The sequence below is a fragment of the Filicampus tigris genome, chromosome 11, assembly GCF_054856515.1.
Source record: "Filicampus tigris isolate MCC_2025a chromosome 11, RoL_Ftig_1.0, whole genome shotgun sequence".
Classification (NCBI taxonomy): domain Eukaryota; kingdom Metazoa; phylum Chordata; class Actinopteri; order Syngnathiformes; family Syngnathidae; genus Filicampus; species Filicampus tigris.
Window position 1 is genome coordinate 14,810,778 of NC_141227.1, and position 26,088 is coordinate 14,836,865.

Below are 26,088 nucleotides of genomic sequence, written 5' to 3' on the forward strand. Positions count from 1 at the left end.
CTTTGCACTAAAGGGCTGCAAAAAAAAAAAAAAAGCCGAATCTTGTCCCTTGTAATTGAGTGTGACATCTAGGTTTAAAAGGTCCAAGGTCCCACTCGTAGATGAGACCTTGTTGGCTGACCATGACCACAAAACTCGAGTGGCTGCAGCACAGCAATACAACTCATAGATGTAAATACAGTACTGCATTATGATACATTTGCAGGCTTATGCGAGACCATTTAGCACCAACATTTTCTGAGTGTGTTTTTGGAGGCGTAGGTCGCTCCAAAGCGGAAGCTCCCCCACTCACTTCCTCATTGTGGTCATGCGCGTGCCCAGGAGGGAAGAGCTCGTTTACAAGCGCGATGTTTGCACACATTAAACGCAGATCGAGCACGCAAATCTATAGCAATGTACCCTTGATAACTACACACGAGAACGCGCATTTGGTTTAAAGAAAAGGGGATGCGCTGTTCGGCCGACACGGTGCATAATTCTTGTGACACTCCCTTTAAGCCGAGCACGGTGCCCTTTAAACAAACTACAATTATACTCGGCCCCTATTTAAAGTGTTTAAATCCCCCACGAACGCTAAAAAGATTGAGGAAACAAAAACCGCGAAACAAGCTCCAACACTCACTCAACGACTCCGAATAAGGATAACAATTGAGGACAAAAAAAGTCGCTCGAGATGCGATGAGATCCCGAAGTGAGTTGGGTTATAGCTGATTATTTACACCGAACCCACTCGAACAGACGCCGAATTCAGATGCTTAAATCCCGTTTAGTGTCGCTGGCTCGGTTCTTACCTACACAGTGGATGAGTTTGTGCCGCCACGAGTCAAGTTCTTGCCGAAAGCCGCGCCTGTCGATGGAGCATTGCTGCCTTTTGCACTGACTCGCCATTTTCTGTCGTTCTTCTCCGGCGGCGGGCACCCGCACGCCGAGAGGAAGCTCTGGACGCGTGAACGCGCGCGTCGACGTACTGTGCGCAAGGGAAATCCCTACTTCTCACACACTCCTTTAAAAACACACTCTTTTTACTGTGCTGTAGAGAATAAATGCATAAAATATGCCAGTTGTTCCCAAACCTACTTAAGAAAATATACTTATCGCTCCAATGCCACCATGATGACCAATTAAAATACAACGGGGGGTTACCCTTCAGTATTCTTATTCCACAAACAGAATATTAATCAGTAGAGGTCATGGGCATCATCAGTATGTCAGTGAGCGTTCGTCAGCATTTCAGACTGGCCTACATGGGCCCAGTCCGTCCCTTGTCGGCAACAACCAATCGACGTTGAGAACGTAATTTCCACATCACACGCAGGAGCCACACAAGCAGACGCACAAGCAAAATAAAGAAAAAAAAATTAAAACAACAGACACATACACCACACACACACCACTTGGTGATTGATGAAATAAAAACAGTATGGGACAATATCATTGCCGTCTGTGGGACGGAAAGTATACGACACTGTTTTGTTTCCCTTTATTTGAGTGCATGTCAGGGGTGCAGCAATCTGCGTGTAACGTACTACCGGTAAGTCCATTCTCGACACCGTTTGGTTGAGCCAACCTGAAATACTGACGGAAGCTCAATGACGGATGGACAATTCCCACCTCTGTTAATCAGAATACTGTGTTTAGACTAATGCGGGCGGGTTAGGATTAAACGTCAACAATAAAGGTATTTCCATGACGTCAGAGTACCAGTAACAGTGTTTCAGATTTTTTTATCCAAGAGGCCTGATTTCGACCTGAGCATATTTGATTCCATGCATTTTTTCTTCTTCACACTGCTGTGATGCATACCAGAATTGTGTCTCTTAAGGGCAAAAAATGAATTGTGTCACTTGCGCTATGGAGTGTAAATCCAGCCCATGACAAACTACTCTTGTAAAATAAAGACAAAGCTATCAGTGTAGGTTTTCTACCTTATGGTCAATTCCATTTAGGGTTCTATGGCCATCATCACACGTATTCATCACTGGTACTAGTTAAACCTTTCAAAGCTCTCTGAGCAGAAATCTTGCGATATTTACTGACAATTTAACTTCTAACTTTATGGGGTTGAACTACAAAATGTTCGACTTGATGGGCATTTGTCTTTGGCGGTTACACTGTGTACCATTACCCAAGTAGTACAGTATGGTACATGTTGACCTACATATTACGCATATTTTACTTGTTTTGTTTGAAAAGCAACAAAGACTTTGCCTTTTTTTAGCTACAGTAAAAATCTTCAAATTGGAGTTTCCTCTAATAGGGCAGTGACTATGTTGTATGTATGATTTGTATTACACTTCTATTTATGGTGGAGTGACCTAATTCATAGCCAGGACAACTATTCAAACTATTTGTTTCATCCAACAACAAACTGCCACAGAATCCTATATAATTATGTATTGTTGATAGCTGAGAGGTCATAATCGTCATAATGGAGCCACGCGGGAACATTTATCACTGCCTTATCATCTTTACACACTCATTACACAACCATAATAAAGCGTGACTTAATCACAAGCAAGCTGCTCTCTGGAATAATTGCTCCCCGCAGATGAATATGATGTGAAATAGACATGGACTGCAGATGTGTTTGAACGCGCCAACATGCTCATTCAAGAGATGCAACAGTGAGGGGATGCTCAAAATTAAGTGAATTGAAAGCAACCGTATTTACTATAAAGATGGAGTATAACACCGTGATTTTCCCCTGCCAATCAGAAAAAGGTCATGGTAAAATTTAAAATAAGTGTTATGCACTTGGCGGCACGGTGGTCGACTGGTTAGCACGTCCGCCTCACAGTTCAGAGGTCGTGGGTTCGATCCTGGCCCCGGCCTCCCTGTATGGAGTTTGCATGTTCTCCCCGTGCCTGCGTGGGTTTTCTCCGGGTACTCGGGTTTCCTCCCACATTCCAAAAATATGCATGGTAAGTTCATTGGACTCTCTAAATTGCCCCCAGGTGTGATTGTGAGTGCGGATGTTTGTCTCTGTCTGCCCTGCGATTGGCTGACAACCAATTCAGGGGGTCCCCTGCCTACTGCCCGAAGTAGGATGTGCTACACCCACTACTTCACCATGCTACCTACTGAAAAATCAGATCAAATGAAAGATGGGGTTCTATTATAAACATATATCTGCTTTCATAATCCAAAAATCATTGGCAACACCCCACTGTATATGGCTATAATTAACATTTGCGGACGCTGTTTTATGGTAACAATTAAAAAAACTGACTTTATTCAAGTGTTCCAATCTTTACACATGACATACATAATAAATGTAGCCCGAAGGATATTAAAGTGCACTATGCACTGCCGCTGTAATGAAGCACCGTGCGTCCAATCAGAGGGACTTTCTCCAATGAGCAAATACATTCAGGCAATGAAAAAGTAACAAGGGCTGCTCGCCATGGTGCTGTTGTAGTGATGCCTCCAATGTCTGTCGGAGTTTTGGGATCCAAAGAGGAAAAAGCCACCAGCGCTGTAGTACGATCGTGTCGTATAATCAGTTTAACGAAACCTTTCAGTGTCGCTAAATATATTTTACAATAAAATATGATTCATTTTCAAGGAGAGGTATTTGAAAAGATTATTTAATATTTCTATGTAGAATTTCCACTTTACGAGGGATACCTGAAGGTAGCATACGGTCCTCAGCCGGTTATCATATTTTTTTCACGCCCCTCGGTTGCTCTACGTCGCCTACATGCTTCAGAGACAACAAACGTAGCGTACAGGTAAATAGATAACCATTCATAAGCATAAATCAGATCGCTTTTTAATGCACAAATGTGCCGTTAGAGGTGACAATTGACTCCATGGTGAAAGCGATATAATGTACATCAATTTGCGTGAAGGCTCAATCTAAACACATAGAGGGACATTTACTCTATGGATTTTTCTTTAATAACAGTAATGACCGACAGCGTTTTATTCGATGTTTTTATAATAGCTAGCGTTTGCGTAAAATGACACCTGGCTGCCATTCTGTAACACTTGTTTGCAGCAGCGGTAGTTATGTTCACGTTGTCTCATTTCTGTCATTTTTGAAAACATTTTAAAAATAAAAATCCCGTGTGGCATTAAAACATCATACATGAAATATTTTACCATGTGGTAAATACACCGAGGCAATTTCCAACAATTGATGGCATAATGTACACCTTAAAAAGGTCAACACAGTTTCTGTTGTAAATTTCACCAAATGTATCATTGTATACGGTTTACCTTTACATTTAATTAAGCAAAATTGTTTAATTATAAGTATACTCTGTCTATTTGCACGTGAATCAGCATCTTAACAGAAGGCATGAAACATTTTCCCGAATGGAAATATACACTCAGGCTAGTTCCAACAATATTGACCACATTAATACCCACATGTTGTAAATTTAACTGAAAATATCACCTAATATAGTTAAACTGACAAATCAATCTATATAACAGTATAATAATATTCTGTTCTCATGTGTCCATCCAACTTGGTGACATGCATGACTAAAAGACCCAAAGAGACACTTCTTCGTTTCTCCGGTGACACTGTAATAATCCCATCAGGGCGATTTGTCTCTGCAGCTGTGGCCCTCAAGTGTGAGGTCAAAGGTAAACCTCATGTACATGGATGTGTTTGTCAGATAGAAGGGGTGACATGACTCTGACCAGAGGCTCCTTCACCTATGCCACTGGAGAGGAGTACCATGGCGAGTGGAAAGAAGGCAAGTGAATGTCCTTTGGCCTCATTTAAATGAAATGCTTCTTGACTTTGGTTGAGTGGTGGGGTACACCCTAAACTGGTCGGCAGCCAATTGCAGGACATGTTTAGACAAACAATCATTCACACTCACATTTACAGCTATGGACAATTTAGAATCTTCCAAAAAACTAACATGCATGTTTTTGTAAATGTGGGATATAGTGAAGAAAAGAAGCTTCAAGCTGTTTATTGTCACTCCCTTCTGAAGATTATTGTCAAACTAAATATAAAACAATTCAAAACAACTGCCTGGTCTCCGCTAGCTTAATGGTAACACAGATTGCGACGCAAGCTAACAATTAGCATCTATGTGGATGCGTTGTTACTCTTTAAGCAACAGAAAGCTGAACACAAGCGGTGCAGCAACACACGTTGACAGGTAATATAACAATACTTGTAGGCATGAATTTATCCTATGCGAAAAACGATTAATGATCCTACTGTGCTGCAAAACAGCCTCCAGTACAGAATATTCATGTCTGCCTCATACTGCCCCCAGGAGACCAAGGCACGCACACCAGAACGAGTATAGCACAATGTGAATTGAGGAGAAAGTGTGACAAGAACTGTTTAATTCTTTTTAATCATGCAATTACTGCATGCTTTTATGAAGTTTTGCTTGGCGTGTGTACCACTTTCCTACACAATCACATCAGTTTCTCGTCCTATGGGCATCACTGGTCTCTGAATTTTTGTACAAATTGTATTCTATAGTGTAGCATTTTTTTGTTCAATTTCCCACTAAATTCTCCCAAGAACACAGATTTAGAAGCTTTTAGGGAGATACCATAATGTCGATGATATGAAGACTCAAGCTGTTTTGTGAAATCCTCATGATGAACAGATCTGCCTACTTTCCTTTTCCAACTCTAGATTCGACTTGGGAATTCTTAAGCAGGCTGTTGTTGGTCAACCAAAAATTACTGACTTGTCACTACGGTGGTGCTCCCAAAAGGTGCTGCTTTGGTACTCATCACAGTTACATCTTGGGAGCGCATTTAAATCTTATAGTCCATCGTATACTTATTTGGGTACGTTAGTGTAGATTCTACCTTTAAAGCAGACATCTTGAATTCCTCGTGAAGCTGTTTTGGATGCTGAGGGGTATCATGGGTAAGCAAGAGCATTCCTCGGCTGATTCCTAAAGCAGAAATCCCTGCTAAATATCAGCTGGATTAGAGTACAGTTAATTCCCGTCACACAGGAGGCAGATGGGACTCCTAATTCACTGCTAAACCTTTAGCTGACAGTGAGGTGGTGCAGGGGGAAGTTTACAGTGATTCACGTGACAGACAGTAGCAATACTGATCGGAAAAGCCTTCATTTTCTGGGGGGGGGGTGGGGGGGTCACTCTTCTGTATGAATGACTTTGCATTAACCTATTATGGGAAATTGGTTTTTAATGATGTTTGTTTGCATCTAGGTTGTTAACCAAAGAAATCTTAAGTTATCTGCTTATTTTGGAAATTGTATGTGTGGGCGTGTCGTTCTGCTGTCCCACTGTTAAAAACAATGAGGCTAAATTACATAACTTACTCCACACTGGAGTTTCTACATCCATGCCATCACCATCTTGGGTGAAAGAACCACCTTGAAGCACTGTCATGTCAAAGCCAAAGGGTAAGCAGAGCTGCAGATCAGCGTTAGGTAACACTGTAGCTGGCATTAGCTTCAAATAATATTGGTAAAATAATGGTTTGATTAATTGTTCATGGGTGTTGGAGGATAGTTGTGCTGTAAAATTATGTTTATAATTCTTTATCATTGAGGTCGGAGGCATGGCGTTGGCCAGCTCAAGTTCCAGGATGGAACGTGTTTCTCGGGCCAGTTTGAGGATGGCCTCTTCCACGGCGTCGGAGTTCTCCTCTTTACGGACGGATCCAGGTGCGCAGACAAGAGGGAAGTGCTTTCTCCTCACTCCAGACTACCATTGACCTCTTGAAGTTGAATCTTTTGTCTCTCTGGCAGGTACGAGGGGGAGTTCGCGCACGGAAAGTTTCAGGGCCTGGGCATCTTTAGTCGTTTCGACGGCATGAAGTTCGAGGGAGAATTCAAAGACGGACGCGTGGAGGGATACGGTAAGTCCAACATGACGCTATAACATCTGGACATTGTACTCGCACGTCATGAGCCCTGTCTGCCTTCAGGACTGTTGACGTTCCCGCATGGAACACACGGCATTCCAAGGAACGAGGGCTTGTTTCAAAACCACAAACTCCAAAGGCGAGAAAAGTGTCCCGCCGTGGTGCAGAGGGCGCAGGCGTCGGCAACCAACGCTCGCAGTGTCGCTCTTTGACTCTCCCTAACCTCGTCAACCATGCCATGGTGGTTTTTGCTTGTTCTAGGAGTGCCTCCGGGAGGTATACTCCTCCCCCTCATGCTCCTTTTCCATCATGTCCTCATGACTTCTTTTAAACTATGGATTTGTTTATTTAACACATGAAACCACACTTTTAACATCATTTTTTTTACACAGGACTCACACACTAATTAACAGTGTCTTAGCAGGCTAATAGTTAGCTAGCCACCAACAAAGCTCTAAGAAAGAGAATTGATAGATCTTATTTTACACATTAGCCTATCATACCTGCAGTTTGAAGGATTATTTGGGCCATGCTAACGCAAACTACATGGATGATAAAATGATAGGAATGCGAGACTAAAGTTATGTTACTTCATTAAAAGATGAAATTTTACGAGAAAGAAAACATAATTTATGAGAATAAAGTCATCATTGTACGAGAAAGAAAGAAAACAATTGATGTAAAAAAATGTAGAATTTTTTTTTAATACTTGTAATGTAATAATGTAACTTTATTCTGATCATATGAGAAGTTGCACCTGACAAATGTTGTGTATTTTATCAGGAAAAACAGCAAATTTAATTTTATGGGGGGAATTGTGGTTATACAAGAAAAAAATCTTTAGATCTTCAAAATCTTAAAATATGCCCATAAATATTATAAATGTATAAGGATTTAATTTGGTACTCATCATTTTAATTTTTAAAAAGGTTAGATTTATTTTCTTTTTTTTTGGGGTGGTAAATTATCAATCACAATTTCACAATTTAATGTCAAAAAGTCCTAAATGTGGAAACAAACATGATACCTAATTTGGTTATTAGGACAAGTGGTTTTGATAATGGATGGATGGATATTATGAGCATTAACCTGTGTTAAGAGGAGGAAAGCATTTCAATTTTGAGCTCTTGTTAAAACTGCGACTTTCAATTTCAGAATAATCACTTTTTGTTTTTTCGAGTTTTTTTTATTTTGTATAAATTCTTTACAGCATGGCCCCTCATACTCTTGATACTGCAGTAAAAGACAATTTGACTCACTTGCTTATTCATTAGTTCTACCTAAATTTAAATGGTCCTCTACAATACGACAGCCCTGCAATAAAGAGTTTCTCCTTTTGATTATTACCAAGAAGGGATTGTTGCACATCAATATAGAATGTAAATCAGTCCAAGTTTGGTTTTTTTAATTACACAAATGGAGGAAATAACACCCTAACCTTATGATTTCCATGTTGGAATTGGGTGTTGTTTTACGTTGCTGTGTCTCCAATGAACTGTTAAGCAAGCTGAGGTATAGTGCACTTAAAAAAAACTCTGCAGCGATATTTCTCCATTTTGTCCAAGGAATGCATTTTCTTCTTTTCACTTTTGCCTTAAAGACGTTTTTTGGGGTACAACAAGCTTATGTCATCATCCGCGCCTCCTCGGCATCACTGGCATCATCAACGTGTGTAAATGTGAGTGTGCGTGTCACACTAATGGATTTGCGGTGCGTATTTGAAGGCTGCCTTTACTTTGACGGACACGTTGCTAAGCTGCGACTGCGGTGGCACTCTCAGCTCTCTGTGGAAAAGACTGCAGAGAGGATTTCATTTCACATTGTTCACAATAGATGCACTGCTTATCCAGATATCTTCAAACTTGATGTAAGGAAAAAAAAAACAAAAAAAAAACGCCTTCATTCCGGGACCTAATCTGAGGCAGCTGAAAGACTTTATGTACAGTTTGTGTGTGTTTTTTGTGAGGTGAACAGTGATTGTATGGACTTGGACCTACTGTACTGTACTGTATATCAGATGCATTGAGACGTGATGCACACAGGCCACAGCACAACTAGTGTGTGATGACAAATGGGCCTTAAAATGTGTTGGTTCATGTTTCGCATTCGTCTGCTTCCAACCTCCAACCAAAGAGACAATCCTGTGATACGATAACGGAAGTGTGAATCATATAACTGGATTCATCCAAATGATTGTTTTTTTCCCCAACAGCCCAAACACACAAAATTGTCAGATCATTGCAGACACAAATGAGATTAAATCTATAGGTGACATCAGATGTTAGCTGTAAATGTTCTCCAAGTATCTTGTATATTGTTGTTGTATTCATGATAGCTATAATTTATGAGGATAAAAAAAAAAAAAAAAAAAAATCAATCTAGGCTCCTACGTTTGCTTGCTTTGAATTCTGCCTGTTAGGAGGAGCATTAGAGCGCTGCAGAGTACAATTGTAAAATTGGGTTGGAAAAATGCCGAGCGATGCATCTTTCCAAAAGCTCACCAGGATCATTTAATATTCTCTCTGTATGTGCAATGTGTGCTGTGTTTTTCTTTTAATAATTTGATTTCATTATTTTCATCTCAAGTGTGATACCAATAACAACAAGAAGCATGTATGGTGCTTTAATAACGCCGTGCCTCTCCAGACATTCACCTGCCAGGCGATTATGGTTTTTTTTTTACAGTAACAATATAATGTGACTTTGAGGAAAAAAATGCCGGACAGAAACAAGTATGTGGCACATATGTGGTATAGGGATGTTCAATAAAATCTTGTCTTGAAAAGAAATGTGCCTTTTTGGCTGCATGAAGCTTTAGTTGTATCTATCTATCTATCTATCTATACATCCATCCATCTTTCACATATGTATATGTATATTACACATGACAATTAGGATCGTTAAAATACAACATCCCCAGGCTCTACCAGTGCACACATGCATACAAAGACTCTTTTTGACATTCCTGAATACATTAGAGTGCCTAAAGATAAGGCTTTAGTACAGACGCTCACCACATGCAGTTCCACAGAGGCTGGTTTCTCCTCAATTCTGTGGGATCCTCTCATTGAGTCTGGTCCGGCGTCGGATAGCGCCTGCGGAGAGACGCAAATATGGCCGCACATAAGAGATGAGGGAGAACAAATTAATGGGAAAGTACTACTAAAAATAGCCTTGTGAGCATTGTGGTGACTATATGCGTTCCGCAGTGAATCAGCCGTACTGCATGTCATATTTAATAGTGGGCATCTTTTAGGGAGACATGATTTTGTACATTAGTTTTTAAAATAATCAAACTAATGAGGGCTTAAATTGACAGTCTGGATACAAGCTGTTAGAGAGTGTAAGAATGCAGAACAGTACAAATAACCAATAGAACAGTAAGTTTGGTAAAATACAAAATAAATGTATACAATAAAATGAATACATAAAAGTAAATAAAGTACTAATAAATACATTAAAAATTAAATGAATGCTTACTATGGAGAACTCTCTCTCTCTCTCTCTCTGTGCGTGTGCGTGATTCCAAGGCTGCACTAAAGATTGAGTGAACGGTTAGCAATTATGTTGTGGGTGTGCTCATTCTTGTTAATGTTGTCATAATAACAAAAGTAACAATAATTATCATCATCATTATTATTATTAATATTATTATTATCATCATTATTATTATGTTAAACATGTAGCCGGATCACATTGACACTCATTCCGAAAGTACATGTTAACACAGCTTTTACAAAAACCTCATTTATGAGCTGTATGAATTTATAAATACATCTTGAATTCAGAGTGTGAAGTTGCGATGAATTAAACTGCTGTTTCGTATATTTTGGCCTCCCAGTCTGATGAGCGTGTGCCACACCAGCATACGTACACTTGTAGCTGGCCTTAGCCCTGTGCTGAAGGTGTGTTCCATTGAAAAAAATGCTCTTTCGTTTGTTCGATACAACGCCAGCTGGTGAACATTGTCACATTAAGGTTAGGAGGGATGGGTCTGAATGACGTAAGCAGACTTGGGCTGACACATTGTCCAAGCCTCTAGTTAATATATAACCAGTGTTTGTCAAAGGGGTGAGGTAGAAAGCGGCTGCAGCCATTTTAACCACACTGGACATGAAGCTTCAACCATGTAGGAGGGACGCCAAGACCCTTACAGGATTGGCCAACAGGTATTTCGCTCATTTTCGTCAATTTTAATTTGCCTCTAAAGTAAATGACATTTAACCTTGTTGATTCGAATTCAGCAGCAATGACCCAAAAAACACCCTCCATGAGCTGTCACTGTCCCGTGCTAGAGGGGTTTGTGTGTCCCAATGATCATAGGGGCAAAGTGGTCTGGGGCTGAGGATGAGATCCTGCCCCAAGTGGAGGAGTTCATGTGTCTTGGGGAGATCGACAGTCGGATCGGTGCAGCGTCTACAGTAATGCAGACTCTTTATTGGTTCGTCGTGGTGAAGAGGGAGTTGAGCCTGAAGGCGAAGCTCCTGATTTACCGGTCGATCTACGCTCCTACTGTCAACTATGGTCACTAGCTGTGGATTGTGACCAAATGAATAAGATTCCGGATACGAGTGGTCGAATTGAGTTTCCTCTACAGGGTGTCCGGGCTCTCCCTTAGAGATAAGGTGAGAAGCTCGGTCATCCTGGAGGGGCTCAGAGTCAAGCCACTGCTCTGCCGCATTGACAGTATCTAAATGAGGTGGCTCGGGCATCTTGTTAGAATCACCCGGACACCTGCCTGGTGAGGTGTTCCGAGCATGTGCCACTAGGAGGAGGCCTTGAGGACGACTCAGGACATGCTGGAGAGACTATGTCTCCCGGCTGGCTTGGGAACGCCTCGGTATCCCCCAGGAGGAGCTGGACGAAGTGGCTAGGGAGAGGGTAGTTTGGTCTTCCCTGCTTAAGATGCTGCCCCTGTCAAATGTCCTTGGCTAAGCGGAAGAGAATGATGATGATGATGACACTATTGTACTGTATTTTGGTTAAGTTTCAAAAGTAAAATTACTTGACTTGTGTGTGTTGGAGGTGTCATTACTATGGTGACTCTCAATCACTTGAGTGTAGAAGATCCCCAGGATATTTATCCACTGCTGCCTGAGGCCGCAGAGATTGAAGTGACGACGCCTGTAGCACACAAAGAAGAAGCAATGCCATGCAGAGACTTTTTCATCAGCCGGTAATTATTATTTATTTATTTTTAAATCTGTTTCAGTTTAATGCACGGGCGGGAAACCTTAAACCGTTGGGTCATACGTTTTTTTTTTTCCATCATTGTTGTCAATTTAGTATCGGTTCTTAAAGGACTTCAAAACTGAAACAGAGCCTGTTAGGAAACAGTTCTATCATGGTCTAATGACATCCAATACAACAAATGTAAAAATGTAATGAAATGCATTATCACACTGTTAAACTTAAAGAAAATCTAATTGTAATTTCTTTTTTTTTTACAAATTGTACCTTTTCAGTGAATTTTGTCCCTCTCAGTGTAATGAAGTGCAGTGTTGCCCCATTGCAGACTAAAACCACTGTCAGACATAAACATATTGTGACTTTCATATGTCATTTGTGACATTACCTTTGTACAGGTGAACTTATTTTAATGGTATTTGCGATGGTGTACCTAATGTGGTGTCAAGTGAGTGTGCATTTTTGTATTTTTGTATATTCTAAGCTAATAATGTGGCGTTGTCACCCAGGACAGAGAATGCCGTCCTCAGTGTGCTGCTTCTGGCTGGATGCTACTCTGCTATTCTGATTCCAGCATATTTCCCCCTGCATAAATTTGATATTACCGATAATCAGTATTCCAAACGGGAGGTGTGTAGCTACACACGCGCACACACGCAATCACACACACTTACACAAAGCGATATACGTACACATTCACTCACACACGCACGCACGTGGCACATGCAGAGACACACACGGAGGGCGAAACAAACACACATAGACACAATAAGACACGGACACACACACATATGCAATGTGACACACATGCACAAAACACACACACATTCATGCAGAGAGGGACACACAGACAAACACAAACGCACACACAGCCACCCATTCCCAATGTGACATTCCACTCTCTTCCTCAGGAGGTGCTGAACCATTCGGCCTGGCTGCTGTCAGGCCGGTGTCATCGTCGCTGGTGCGTGGAGCGCCTGAAGCAGCTGCCATGTTCCTCGGCCCTGACGGACATCCCGGTGTTCCTGCGGCGAGAAGGCAGCGCCGCCTCTTGGGACACGCCCCCTCCTCTGGGTCTCCGCGGAAGCCGAGAGCATCTGGCCCGGGCTCTGGCGTCTCTGCCTCAGGCCGGTCTGCCTCAGTCCTTGCAGCGAGACGGTGGCTGCAGAAGATGCGTGGTGGTGGGCAGCGGAGGGGTCCTCCACGGGAGCACTCTTGGATCGCATATAGATCAGTATGATGTCATCATCAGGTGTGTTGGCAACTCAAGCACACAGGAAAAAGAAGAGTATAGTTTGGCCATTTATTTCCATGGGATATTAAACTGATCACCACCATCGTAAAAATAATACAAAAAAATACATCTTAAAGACACTAATGTATTGAACTTCAAAGTTAAATACAACTGAACTGTATCTAGTGATTCTTTCGCATACCACTAGAGGGAGCCCACATAATACACGTCTGTTTTTCAACGATGCTCATGTTGTTTGTTGTCATTTATTCAGGATGAACAATGCTCCGGTGCTTGGCTATGAGAGAGACGCTGGTTCTCGAACGACCATCCGCTTGATGTATCCAGAGGGAGCACCCAGCTCCGCCGACGATTACAACAAGACCTCCATTGTTGCTCTTGTGGTTTTCAAGAGTCTTGACCTGGACTGGCTTACCTCTGTCATCACTAAACAACCTCTGGTAGGTCCGTACTCAATCAAATTAAATCATCACTCACAGCCTTCACCTCATGCGTTTCACAGGGTTTCTGGTCCAAGTTGTGGTTCTGGAAGGAGGTGGTGGATGATATTCCCTTGAGAGCAGAGAATTTCCGGATCCTCCATCCAGAGATTATTCGCAAGACTGGAGAAGTACTGCAGAAATATTCACAAAAACTAGGAAATGTGAGTAGACTGTATGTGGCATTTCAGTCCAATGCTGCTTAAGTCTCAAAGAGTGATATAATATAGAATTCATTTGACATAAGGGCCTGGCTGCTCAGTACCATAGGAGCAATACACTTCATTAAATACCGTTAGCATGAACAACTTAATTTTTACAAGTATGATGCTTAAATACACTTCACAACACTTTAATTCCAGCAATAACTATAAAACACATATTTTTTTGACACACTGACAAAATTGAGGTGATATTGTGGAGAAAGTTAAGAATTTTCATGTAAAGATATAATTCAACCGACCGCTAAATAAAAGAATTTAAAAAAAAAAAAAAAAAAACATGTTATAACTTACCGTTATGCTGAATGACGTACTGTAGTATGTTTTAATTGGTGGTAGTATGGCTGGTCTCATCTTGTGTTCCAAAGCTTAGCAAATTGTAAGATGGGACATCATAGTCAGGCTCATAAAATGTGTGTGTCTCATTTGTGTTTTTATTGAGTCAATGGTGGTATTAAGACACAGCAACAGCCGGGCAAGTTGAAAGTCCCCTGTAAATTGACCAAATGGAAGACGAGATGCCAACAAATATGTCATAAGCAATTAGCTGACTCCAAGCTTTAACGTTTATGCGGAGTAGTAAAGTCGACTTGTGACTAATCGGTTCAGCCCCTATTTGAACGATACGAAGGGATACCAGTTTGATTAGACATGAAATAAATAACAAATCTGCTTAAATTACATATAATTATGCTATTATAATTAATTAGTCATACTAATCTTTGAGAAGACGCTGAGGACATTCTTGATTCCTCACAATGATCTTCCTCACATTTGCAAAACCATCACTTTTCAGAAAAGTGAAAAAAAAAAGGCCATTGTTGAGCCATTAATAATAACAAAGAGAGCGAGCCATTTTCAACACTTTTGATTGGTCAATAATCTGCAAAAATAGTACAGAGTTACGAAAACTGACCAAATGTGGACACAGGTGGTTTCTTCCTGACAGCGTTGGCATGCAAATGATCACTTTTACAACATTCCGAGGAAATCATAATGTCCCATCATGGCTTAGCTATTTTGACAACTTGCAAATTAGTCGTAGAAAACGTTACTCATGTGGTCACAGCGAGTATGTGTTGTGTTGAAGTCAATGGTGCCCACGCTGGGGGCTGGCGCAGTGGTGATGGCTCTGCAGCTGTGTGACCACGTGAGCCTTGCAGGCTTCGGTTACAACATGCAGCGTCCTCACTCTCCTCTTCACTACTACGAGACCATTCGCATGGCCGCCATGAAGGCTCAGGTAAGTCTACCTTGCTCCTTTGTACATCACATGCAGTTAGTACCTCCACCAAGGAAGTCGTTTTTGCTACAGTTTGGTAGGAAAAGGCAAAGAGCACTTAATTGGTTCATACAAAACTTGGTGGCATTTTTGCTGCTATTTTTTGGGCTTCTGGGATGATGCTAAAACGTCAGCATGTTCACTAAACTTTGGAATGTCCAAGAAAGAAACCATTATATTTTGTTGCGGATCCAAGTTTTTTTTTTCAACATTTTTCTTATCACTTTCAAATCGGGTGCAACCTTCTTTTTTTATGGGGATTTGGTACACAGCAATGAATTTTGTGTGTGGTTTTTTTTATACATTTTTTCAACTTTTAAGAATTTTGGTGGCTCCATCCTTTTTTAGAGTACGTTTGTAAGTCATTTTTGCCAACTTTTTATCAGAAAACATTTTTTTTTAATCATTTAAATGTAATCACATTAAATTTGTGGGGGTAATCGCCCAAAATTTTGTTTACACCTTCTTTATACTTGCACAATTTGGATTGATGAATTATTTTCAAAAAATACTACATGGGCACGAATTTTGCCGACTTTCCCCCCTTTGCTCATTAAATTGTGCTGTGGATCCTAGATTTAATTTTCTTGGCATTGTAAACATTTTAATGGTTTTCACAACCATTTTTTATTGATTTTATTTATTCATTTATTTACATGTACTTTTCACCTACTTCCATACTTTTTAACATTGTTTGGTGCAGCCAGGAATTTAACAAATGTAAATTTCAGTGTGCATTTGTTTTTTTGTTTTTTTTGCAATTTTATTTAGAAAAAAATACAATTTGGTGTGGTTCCAGGATTTAGCTGACTTATTTTTTTTAATAAGCACTTTCCCATCAACTTATAGCATTTTGGTTCATATCCGGGATGTTTTCTTTTCTATCTTCTCATCAACATTCACGATTTTAATGCAGACACCAAGATACATTCCCTAAAAGCAATTTTATGTTCAGTATTTTTTCTTATCAACTTGTTGAAATTTGGTTCATGTCCAAGATTTTTTCTTTCAATATTAATATATTTTTGGGATAGTTTACCATCAACCTACAACATTTTGGTGTGAAACCAAGAAATATTAAAAGAAAAACAATCTTCACAATTTCCCATATGATTTCATAAAACGTTGCAATTTTTTGTTCGCTCTTTGCACATTTTCCTCAAGTTTACAATGAGCACTGCATATAGCGCCAATCCAGGCACATGCAGGCGCTTGGTACAACTGTATGCTGATCCATTGCTTGGCCTTGAAGGAGGTGGGTGCTCTACTTTGTGTGTTGTCATACCTGCAGGTGGTTCATGACGTCAGCTCTGAGAAGCTCTTTCTGAGGGAGCTGGTGGCAGCTGGCGCCGTCAGCGACCTCACGGGAGCGCTCTGAAGCGGACGCGCAGACGCTGACACTAACATGAACTCAACACGTTCCCTCCTCCCTCTTCTTCCCGCCGTGAGCCTATGATGATCATGATGTCCTACATTACTGTGGCCACACAGCTGCTCTGAAGCGGCGAGGACTGACCTTTAACGCACAACATCCTCGGGGTCTGACAGAGAACTTGGCGGATTCAACTCTGAAAGGTTAGAAGACAAGCTCAGACTTTACAGTAATGGCTTGTCTTGACAGGAAGTGGTATCATTGTCGCGCACGTGTCTTGAACAATACCGAGATTATACTGTGCATTTTACTGTATGTGGTCATAGGGCCGTTCATTTGTTCCCACACCCCAAAAAACATCAACAACATTTTTATTACCGGTAACAATTTTTTTAATAAGACAAACAGCACTTCATTAAGTCCTACAGTAATAACACAATTAAATAGAATGTCAAGAATTTAACTCTTGGTAGGTCATTCAATGTGCTGCTCATTCTGGAATGTATGACTTGGCCACCAGGAGGCATTAGAGTACATACAAACATACAGTAGTACACGCACAACATCTAGCTAGCTTCATTAGCTCGTCTATGGTGTTTTGCATTGTGTTAGCAAAGGGTTAGGTATTGCATGTTTCATCCTTAACAGTAAAAATAAACCATGGTCAAATTATTCATTTTAGTAATCGGTTGCTTGCAGAAAAAGCGGTGAAATAAAAGCAGACTCATAAAAAGAAGCGCTCTTCATACAGTACGCGCGGTACGTGGTCTTAGCTGTCTAGAGGAGGGGGTTCCGCGAGGGCTCCCACAGCTTGCTGGCTAACTGTCTGCAGTGCTGCAGGACGATGTCAGTGGGGATGACGCCTAGGTGCACCGTGAGCAGCTCGTAGCACTTCACCACCTCGCCCTGGTGACTCTTACTGTAGTAGCGCAGCAGCTTCCTGAGAACACACAGTGTGCGTTTAATTTTTTTTTTTTTTTTAACAGTTCCGCTGAGGTTATCTCACCTGTAGTAGTCCCAGGCAAGAGTCCCGATGGGGGCGGAGTCATCGGGTAGGACGGGCATTTCCACTGCCTCCAACTTGTAGCCCTGATGGGTTTAATATACCAGCACACAGTATGAGAAAGCTTCAAGGAAGGGCTCAAGTTTTGGGCTCATGTGTCACATCTGATGTTTAAAACGGAGAGATGAGCTACGTCATTAGCATGTGTGGTAAGAAAAGTTTAACTGTGTATGTTAAATAGTTTATTTTAATAATCTATCAGAAATGATGTTCACACAGTAGATCCAGGATAAAATCGTTTACAAAACCAACAAACTTACGGTTTCATTTTCAAACCAGAGGAAGTAACAGAAGTAGAAGTCGCCGTCTCGAAGCGTGACAGTGGAGTAACCCTTTTGGAGGTAGCGCCGCGTTGTGCTCACCAGCCTCCAAACCTTGAATGCAATATAGATACACTTACAGTAGTGTAGTGAGTGAGATCCAGTATGTACAAAAGCTGTGAACACTCAGTTTTTATTGATAAGTGTATTGTGCCGTTATACCGTCTGGTGAGTATATACTGCGTGATGACAATTGATTATGAGCACTGAATAGAGCCAATAAATCCCCAACGATGAGGAGGATTACTAGTGACGCCGTTGCCAGGATACAGCTTCAACCGTCCGCAGTTGAACACAGCATTTGAGTGAGACGTGCGTCTCACCTTGTTTTTGATCAACTGAGCCACTGGCCCTTTGCCCAGCTCCGATGTTGTGCGCTCAGTGACATTGAGGGAAGGCGCTATCATCTGGCCCGTGGATCGATCCACGCAGATGAAGTGGATGAGGCCTGGGAAGTCCTCCAGGTACGTGAGATGAAGTAGGTCAAGGACAGTATAGGCACTTAGAGAGATATTACTAAACTCAAGGAGAAATCAATAGTATCAGGCTCGTTTCCATGACAGGATATGACACCATGGTAATGTTTCTCTTGCTTTTCACAAGCAAGAAGTCCTTCCAGTCTATCAGCTTTTCCCTGGGAGACGCCAAGGAAGTGAGGGGGAAGACAGAAGAGGTGCATATGTGGATTATAGGAGATTTCTCTTACACAGAAGCTCTCTTGCCAGTAGCAGTAGCACTGCTGTCAATGTAGGCCAAGGACAGTGACGAATAATGCTTTTCAACATGAACATGTGAATATTAAAGCAATTGAAATGGTAACCTATAGTGAATAATGATTACTCACAGTCAAAAGTGTTATGATGACTCACTTATTTGATCCTTAAAAGATTTTTAAGGAGGTTATCTGGCTCAAGAAATAGGAGAATTTTCTCTTTTTTTTTTTTTTTTTTTTTTTGCTGAGGAAAACAATAATATTCCAAATCTTACACTGGGTTTGCCTTGGACTTAAATGACTAAATCTTTCCGGCTGTTCTTTGAAATATCGCACTGACTGATACGCACTGCAGCATGGCCAGGGCTCGCTCCTGCAGAGCGGGCGAGAGTTTCCGAGGACCGTCGGCCGGTCCGGAGTCAGTCAGGAAGCACTGGCGGTAAATGCTACACAGCTGGGTCTTCATGTTCTTACACCACGGGATGAGACTGCAAGAAATACACGGCAATACTGACAAGACCAGACGCTGAAATGCAAATATTGAGAGTGTGTAAAGACTCTCACTCTCTGTTGAAGCCAGGTCCACCTCGGGAAAAGGCTCGGTTCTTGAACTCGCTCCAGACATTTTGTAACTGTGCAGACTGGATTGAAAAGGTGAGTTTAATTGGTCATTAATAATGATGAAAAATAATCAAGTTTGTATAAAATAAAACATAAAATAGGCTATATTATATGAATATTGTGTATTTTCAACATACATTAAAAGCTATTCTACATTGCACTTACTACACTTATTGTACAAATGTGTCTGTATTACATAATGCTATTTCATATTTATTTATGCCTGTATAATATGTATAACGATGCAAAAGTACATACTTGAATGTCACTGGGCCCCAGAGCTTTGATGAACTTGTCCAGTTTGCTTCTGATGTCGTGTATTGTTGATTGACTTCGGGTAGCAGACGACCCTTCCTGGCCTTCACTCAATCGCTTCTCCAGCTTGGCAAAGGCCTCCAGGAACATGTAGACGGACGCCGCCACTGCACTGGTGGGAATCTGATTGGTTTCAGTAGAACAGCGATTGTGTGGGTTCAAAGTCAAACGCATACGGAAGGGAGATGTGCATGAGTACAAACCTTCGTGAGCAGCACCAGTGTTATGCCGGGCCACAGTGGCAGACAGTACATGGAGTGAGGCATCATGGGGTACAGCCCCTCCTTGTGGGACACTTCGAGAAAGACCCTGCGTGGCGTGGACGGGTCAGGGGGAGGGACGTCCAAAGTGTGCAGGCTGTCTTCTGCCATCTGAATAGCGCACACATTTGTATTGTAAACTACTACATGTTGCAATGTGACACATACGACTATAAAGGATAAGAAATATGAAGACACACGTGAATGTCTGGATCCACAAACTCAAACACCGTTGCGTCCTCTTTAGCTTGATTTTCTGGCGGGACATAAAGTTTTATGTTAAAATTATTTGGCACATTACACACATTCACTTAAGCACTCTTGACTACAATAAGGGAACTGGGCACAAATTATAATTTATACATCCAGTTTTCAACATAGACAACATCGAGTTTTTTTGTTTTTTTTTTACTTAAATATATATTTTCCACTATAATTATTGTTGTTTGGCTGGGAGAAATCACATTTACTGCCTTGTCATAAGGTAGATGAATTTTATGTTGTTTTGATTTTATTATACACAAACCAAATTTTGTAATCGCAGAATGAAAATTCGTGAAAGATTTATAGTGCAGTTTATGTTGATTTTATTTCTCCATTGTACTACTCTGTTAAATCGCAAGCATTGCCATATCAAGAAAAAAGAAAGAAAGATTAAAACAAATGTTCAGTCATTTCAACTACTCCTGCTGATTGTTTAAAAAAAAACAAAAAAAACATATTAAAACAAGTATTGGTCAATTTAAAAATATAAACAACAACAACAAATATCCCCAAACTCACCTGAACTGCTGGAATCGGTAGGGGAAGGCTGAGGTGTGTAAAAGCTCTCTGGGCCTGAGCCGCTTGTACTATCAACATCCTTCACATGAAAGAGATAAAGAACATTAATGTTTGATAGTAATCGTTTCAATAATAATAAAAATATTACTATTATTACTACTACTACTAATAATAATAATAATAAGAAGAAGAAGGATAACAATAATAATAATAATTTAAACTGACAGAAAACTAAACTTAAAAGTTAAAGTGATGATTAAAAAAAATATTTTTTTTAAAACAAAGTAATTAAATAAATTAAATAATAAGTATTTGAAAAATACTTAATCCTGAAATAATGAAAAAAATTTTTTTATACATATATATGTGGTTAAAAATGACATGGAAAAAAAAGTGTGTAGCATGGCTGTCCTGTTGGGGTGTGACACAGCTTCAGGGGTGGCACGGCAGTTTGAGAAAAATTCCTTAAAAAAAGATGTACTTTATTTTCCAACCTCCTAAGGTAACTTCAGCTACAGGCTAAAGGCAAAATGTACCAAGTATGCATTTTTGGGACCATCAGCGCCATCACAGTACCTCGGAGGCGTGGTCATCTTGGTCCATGTTGCTAGGATACATGTTTTGGGCCATGATGATGAGGGCCAAGAGGTCTGAGGTGGCGAGTGTGCTCGCACTGCGGCTGCAGATACATTCAAGGCTAAAGTGAGAATGTTGACATAAAGTCCTTCCGGTCTATCAGTGAAGATAGTGAAGATGTGAAGTTGAGGTGGGGAAGCAAGAGTGCAGCACCTGGAGTAGAAGGCCAGTAGTTTGGTGTGCACCAAGATGAAAGAATGTTGCACCTCCTCTCCCGCCCTCTCAACGCTGCTGTTGAGCTGCTGAACTAAACGGCGCTCCAGGAACTCGATACACTGCTCGCACAGCGTGGGGTGGATCAGCCTCTCCACCGCCTGACAGGGTAAAACACACATGTTGGCGAACAGCACCACTCATCAGTGGACGCAGTGTTTCCCAACCTTTACTGCGACAAGGCACTTATTTTACATGAGGAAAAGCTCAAGGTACAACACCAAACAAAAATATTGATATTGCCTCAATTTACTCACAAATGTACTTACCCAGTGTTGAATTGGACACAAATCTAACATACTCACAGGAAGCCATGACTTATTTTGTTGTATGAGTGGTAACTAGTGGGTAAACGGTGTTACTGAACCTTCGGCCAGCAAATGGATGAACATTTAATTCTTATGCCTGTCACTATACGTCATTGACACAGATAGCTCTTTGTAACAGTAAATCGTTTTCTGACCGATGAAGTGAAATTGAATAATTTCCTGCATCACTCCTGATGATGATCGCTCATGGCACACTAGGATGCCACAGCACGTGCTTGAGAATCACTGATCTAATCTAATCTACTTTGATTGGATTTGCAGTTTGCGTTCAAAAGGCAAAATGCAAGGCATTCACATACTGCCATCTTGTGGTTAATCATTTTGAAAAATAAATTATCTACAAAAATATGGCCAAAATGTATTGTGCCCTCTGTGTATCTGTGCCCTGTACTGTGAGTTTGATGTATCATTTTATAACGGTATCGTTTAAGAATATTGCTGTCAGAAAGACATGAATCATAAAATGACTTCACTGGCTGAGCTAAGTGACCAATTAAAAAATACAACAACATGCCATTCAAATTAAAACAAAACAAAAATTCTGCCTTTACCAATTAACAATTGAGTTTAGATACAAACTGGACACTTCAATAGACACCCCTGCACAATGTAATCTACTAAATTTAAAAGAAAACAACTAATGAATACATTTTTGGAATCTTTTCACAGGACGTTTAGTTCAGCAATTTTGAAAATATTGAGTGGGACAGGCACGGGAATTCGCGAAAATTACTGGGAAGTAACTGGGATTTTCATGATCATATTAGGATTATGATTATTATAATTACTATACACATTTAGTTTTGTCATAACTAGAAAGTATGTATGCAAACAACTTTTTCTGGCAGACTCCACCTCCACTAAGAAGCTCTGGTCATTCTCCCTGAGGTGATTGTAGGTGTCCAGCAGGCTCTGGAGATGTTTCCAAAGACGAGCCCTTTGCTCTGTGTCTTGAGGACGCAGCCTGGACAGCAACAGAACAACAAAAACACACAAATTCAGTATGTCGTGGAACACATGCAGTTGGACCAGTGATAGCTAGCCAATGGAGGGGTGCTAAGGGTGCCGCTCTCCTGTAAACAGGACTGAATGCAGCTGGATTTGCAGCGGATAGAAAAAGTATACATACACCTGCTTTTATTTTAGATTAAACTATCTATCTATAGAAAACTATAGCCATCCCCCCATGTTTAAGCATTTTCAAATACATTTCACTGTACAGACTTTTAGTAATATTAGAAAGCTACTTTTTATTTCTTTACTTTTAAGTGTCTCTATATCTTTTGTTGAGATGTTTAAATGTCAATCTTCATTCTTTTACTAATTTGCCTTGCCTCTTCAGTTGCCAGATTTGTAATATTGTATGAATAAATAAAAAATAAAAATAAAAAAAAACAACGCATGACTGTGTGATGGAGTAAAATGTCTTACTCTCTTCTGATCAGGTTACCGCTGAGGGTGACCATGCCAAAGAGCACCTCAATCATCTTCTTGGTCACGTAGATCTTCCTCCTCAGATCATCCTCCTCCTCCTCACCGTCTCCGTTCACGGCGATGTAGAGACACTCGTCAAACTGAAGGTGAACGCATATCAGTGTTATCACATTACCAAATAGATGCTATCCTTTTCCAAGTATCGTCCCTTATAAGATTTAGAATCGTACGTATCAAATTATCCCAAATACGAGAAAATGTTTGTAAAATCTAGTGGCAGCCAGTTCAGAAATAAAAAAAAAAAAAAAGGCTTTTTCAGATTTCTAAGATAATTATTTTAGTCAGTATCAGTTCAAATGGGACACTTTTCCATGGGAATTTAGAAACTTTAATAGAATAAAATGGGATTTTTTTTTTTGTCAAACATATACTAGTTGTACAACAAATAATACAATACAATACAAAGAAATAAAGAGCACTGTATTTTGTCTTAATGTTAGTGTCCAACAAAAAGCTGGCACTACCCAATTGTTTTTCCCCCTTAATGCTAAAAAAAGAACATGGCATTATCTTAGTGTTTCGGCAATGAGAAAAAAAAACATTTGTAAAATAGTTTTAATAGCTCAAATCAGTTCCTTTTTGTTGTCATACTATTATTTAATGAACAATGTACAACATGGGCGAAAAACATGATCACAGAGACACTGTCTCTTAGGTATCATGTAAAATGATTTCAAATGTGTAATGTAATTGTGGTTGTAAAGGCGTATAACTGCACTGCATCCTCTGTGGCAGCTCAATTTCAACCTTGTTAGGCTGGCTGGGAGTGACAAAAACTGAACAGAATATTACAAACAGCTCTCAGTATGATGTAGTGCAATTCTATTCCACTGCAGACTACAAACATACCGGTAATTGAAAACATATTGTCGAATGAATACCTCTCTGGTGATGTCAATCACAAGCAAATATTAAGATTTTTTTTTTTTTTAAAGCTGAGTACCTGGTGTAGTACATAGATGTGGTTGTTCTCCGTTTGGAAGCAAGTGTAGCTGTCGCCCAGCCTGTCGACCATGGAGCTGCAGGAGATGATAATGGGAGCCAACAAGGTGCTGATGCTGTCCTCAAAAGCTGGAAGCTTCAGTGCATCACATATTATACAATAATTATTATAGATTCAATTTCAGGAGGCAAATATACATGTTCTTCTCCTCTCTACCTTCTGGCCTTCTTCCTGGGCTGCGCCATACTGCTGCTGGATGTTGTGCTGGAACCCCGAGTCAGTCCAGTGGAAGAGGACTTCGGCGCTTTCAGTGGTGATGAGCAAGGCTTTCATTTGGAACACTCGCGTTCTCTTTTTACAGCCACTCTACAGCTCTGCATACATATCACTGAATAAAACAACAATATAAAAACACAGTATTGAAGTTGGCAGGGAGACAGAGAAGTGCTTAAAGTTGTACAGTAACATATACTTTAGTACAACACATTTATCAAAACTCCATTAGGGAAATTAATGAATTAGTTTAAATTCTAAGGAAATTAAGAGAGAAAAACAGAAATAATAGTCTATTAACATTGTTAGTGTTTTAATAATTGAGCTGACCAAATGTACTGCATCTCAACTGTGCATTTTTTTGTTTACTACAAAGAAAACATACTTTTGTGAAATTGTGCAAAAGTATACATCCGTGTTTGTGATGGAAAAAAAAATATGGAAATGTTTTTGTTTGTTTGTTCAGCAGCCACTGTTTTTGTATTTATTTTCGTTGCATATCAATGCAACGACAATCCACCAGTGTGACATTTTAATTCGAAATTACATATTGTACATAACATTCTGACAGAACCATAAACACGTTTCTATATTTAAAAACGCATTTTTCCTGAAAGCACTTTTTGCAGGTGTACCTAATAAAATACCCGTTTTGTTACCACTAACAACAATGTAACACACTACAGGAACCGTCTATATTGTGTACGTCAATGATGATGATAAAACCACAAATACAGATCATATTTGGAAAGTTTCATACTTTTGTTTTTTTTATTTGCACGCTGCAAAAACAGTTAGTTACTACTCGCCCCCACAAAAGGCTAAACTTCCTTGATGCACTCGTACTTGCCACTAGTGAAAAAGCACCATTTGACGTTTGACTTACTTTGCGTTTTAATGTGCCTGCGATGTCGATATTAAGATCCATTTAGTTTTGTTCTTACTTGTCTTTAAAGTTTCGGCCGGTTTGTGTACATGTTTGAAAAGTACTCATTCCTTCCGCATTTCAGCCGCACCACATCCGCGTCATGTGACCACAGCACAGACGGTATCCGTGCGCGCTCGCACTCGGAATTAAAAATGAATGGGAATTTTTTTTCCCCCAGTCAGTACTCGTGTAGTCAAATGTGGTCATGTGCGGCCTCAAGCGCAACACATGATCAACGACTGCGATGGTTTGATGTTTCTGGAATGTGAACTGACTCTCTGGTGGGAATTTGGAGCATTTAAGCACGAGGTTCCTTTGTTCGTCAAGTTATTAGAATTACACTATAGGGCTGGAAAGTCAGTTTACAGAGGGCCACAAGTTGGCCAGCGCCATGCAAAGCAGATGTAAAAAAAAAAAATCTCTCAAACTCTTTAACTAACTTAACATACTTAGTTTGCATTTGATAGACTAGATATCTTTATATCAAAATGACATCTGGTCACAGATGAAACAAGTCAAATCGGTAACCAAGCATAACTTCTTGGCGTTAACTGATTCTTTGCACGCATTT

The 26,088-nt window shown here is 40.3% G+C and overlaps 4 protein-coding genes across 10 annotated transcripts in view; 2 read left to right on the forward strand and 2 right to left on the reverse strand.

Moving 5' to 3' along the window:
- LOC147139883 (ligand-dependent nuclear receptor corepressor-like protein) overlaps positions 1-958 on the reverse strand; it is a 29,509-nt gene extending 28,551 nt beyond the window's left edge. For 3 of the 4 annotated variants that reach the window (XM_086044499.1, XM_086044496.1, XM_086044498.1), the window contains exon 1: positions 792-958. In XM_086044499.1, the coding sequence (XP_085900625.1) occupies positions 792-888 (97 nt within the window). In that variant the 5' untranslated portion in view covers positions 889-958. The remainder of the gene's footprint in view (positions 1-791) is intronic. The other variant, XM_086044500.1, reaches the window with a different exon arrangement.
- A 2,683-nt stretch (positions 959-3,641) lies between these two features.
- Positions 3,642-9,614, forward strand: morn4 (MORN repeat containing 4). Of its 4 annotated transcripts, none has more exons than XM_086044888.1 (5): positions 3,642-3,731; positions 4,629-4,709; positions 6,517-6,631; positions 6,716-6,825; positions 6,895-9,614. In XM_086044888.1, exons 2-5 carry the CDS (start codon positions 4,643-4,645, stop codon positions 7,041-7,043), a joined length of 441 nt encoding a protein of 146 aa, XP_085901014.1. In that variant the 5' UTR covers positions 3,642-3,731; positions 4,629-4,642; the 3' UTR covers positions 7,044-9,614. The 4 variants fall into 4 exon arrangements, with proteins under 4 accessions (XP_085901014.1, XP_085901013.1, XP_085901015.1 ...); XM_086044887.1 differs by having other exon boundaries at positions 3,670-3,731; positions 4,552-4,709; XM_086044889.1 differs by having other exon boundaries at positions 3,674-3,731; positions 4,633-4,709.
- Positions 9,615-10,944: 1,330 nt separating this feature from the next.
- st3gal7 (ST3 beta-galactoside alpha-2,3-sialyltransferase 7) lies at positions 10,945-17,301 on the forward strand. The gene is given in 9 exon segments (XM_086044885.1): positions 10,945-11,000; positions 11,857-11,899; positions 11,901-12,007; positions 12,528-12,648; positions 12,930-13,270; positions 13,527-13,713; positions 13,776-13,916; positions 15,064-15,216; positions 16,547-17,301. Coding segments are annotated over 9 exon segments (1,236 nt in total). The 3' UTR covers positions 16,634-17,301.
- On the reverse strand, positions 13,489-25,609 carry hps1 (HPS1 biogenesis of lysosomal organelles complex 3 subunit 1). Its single transcript, XM_086044884.1, has 18 exons — positions 25,476-25,609; positions 24,533-24,704; positions 24,317-24,451; positions 23,311-23,453; positions 22,735-22,843; positions 21,491-21,651; positions 21,278-21,380; positions 20,702-20,780; positions 20,119-20,174; positions 19,862-20,029; positions 19,602-19,781; positions 19,287-19,363; positions 19,073-19,210; positions 18,579-18,644; positions 18,334-18,478; positions 17,951-18,064; positions 17,634-17,716; positions 13,489-17,567 (listed from the first exon to the last, which is right to left on the reverse strand). The coding sequence occupies exons 2-18, from the start codon at positions 24,647-24,649 to the stop codon at positions 17,405-17,407; spliced, it is 2,037 nt and encodes a 678-aa protein (XP_085901010.1). The 5' UTR covers positions 24,650-24,704; positions 25,476-25,609; the 3' UTR covers positions 13,489-17,404.
- Between the last annotated feature and the right edge of the window lie 479 nt (positions 25,610-26,088).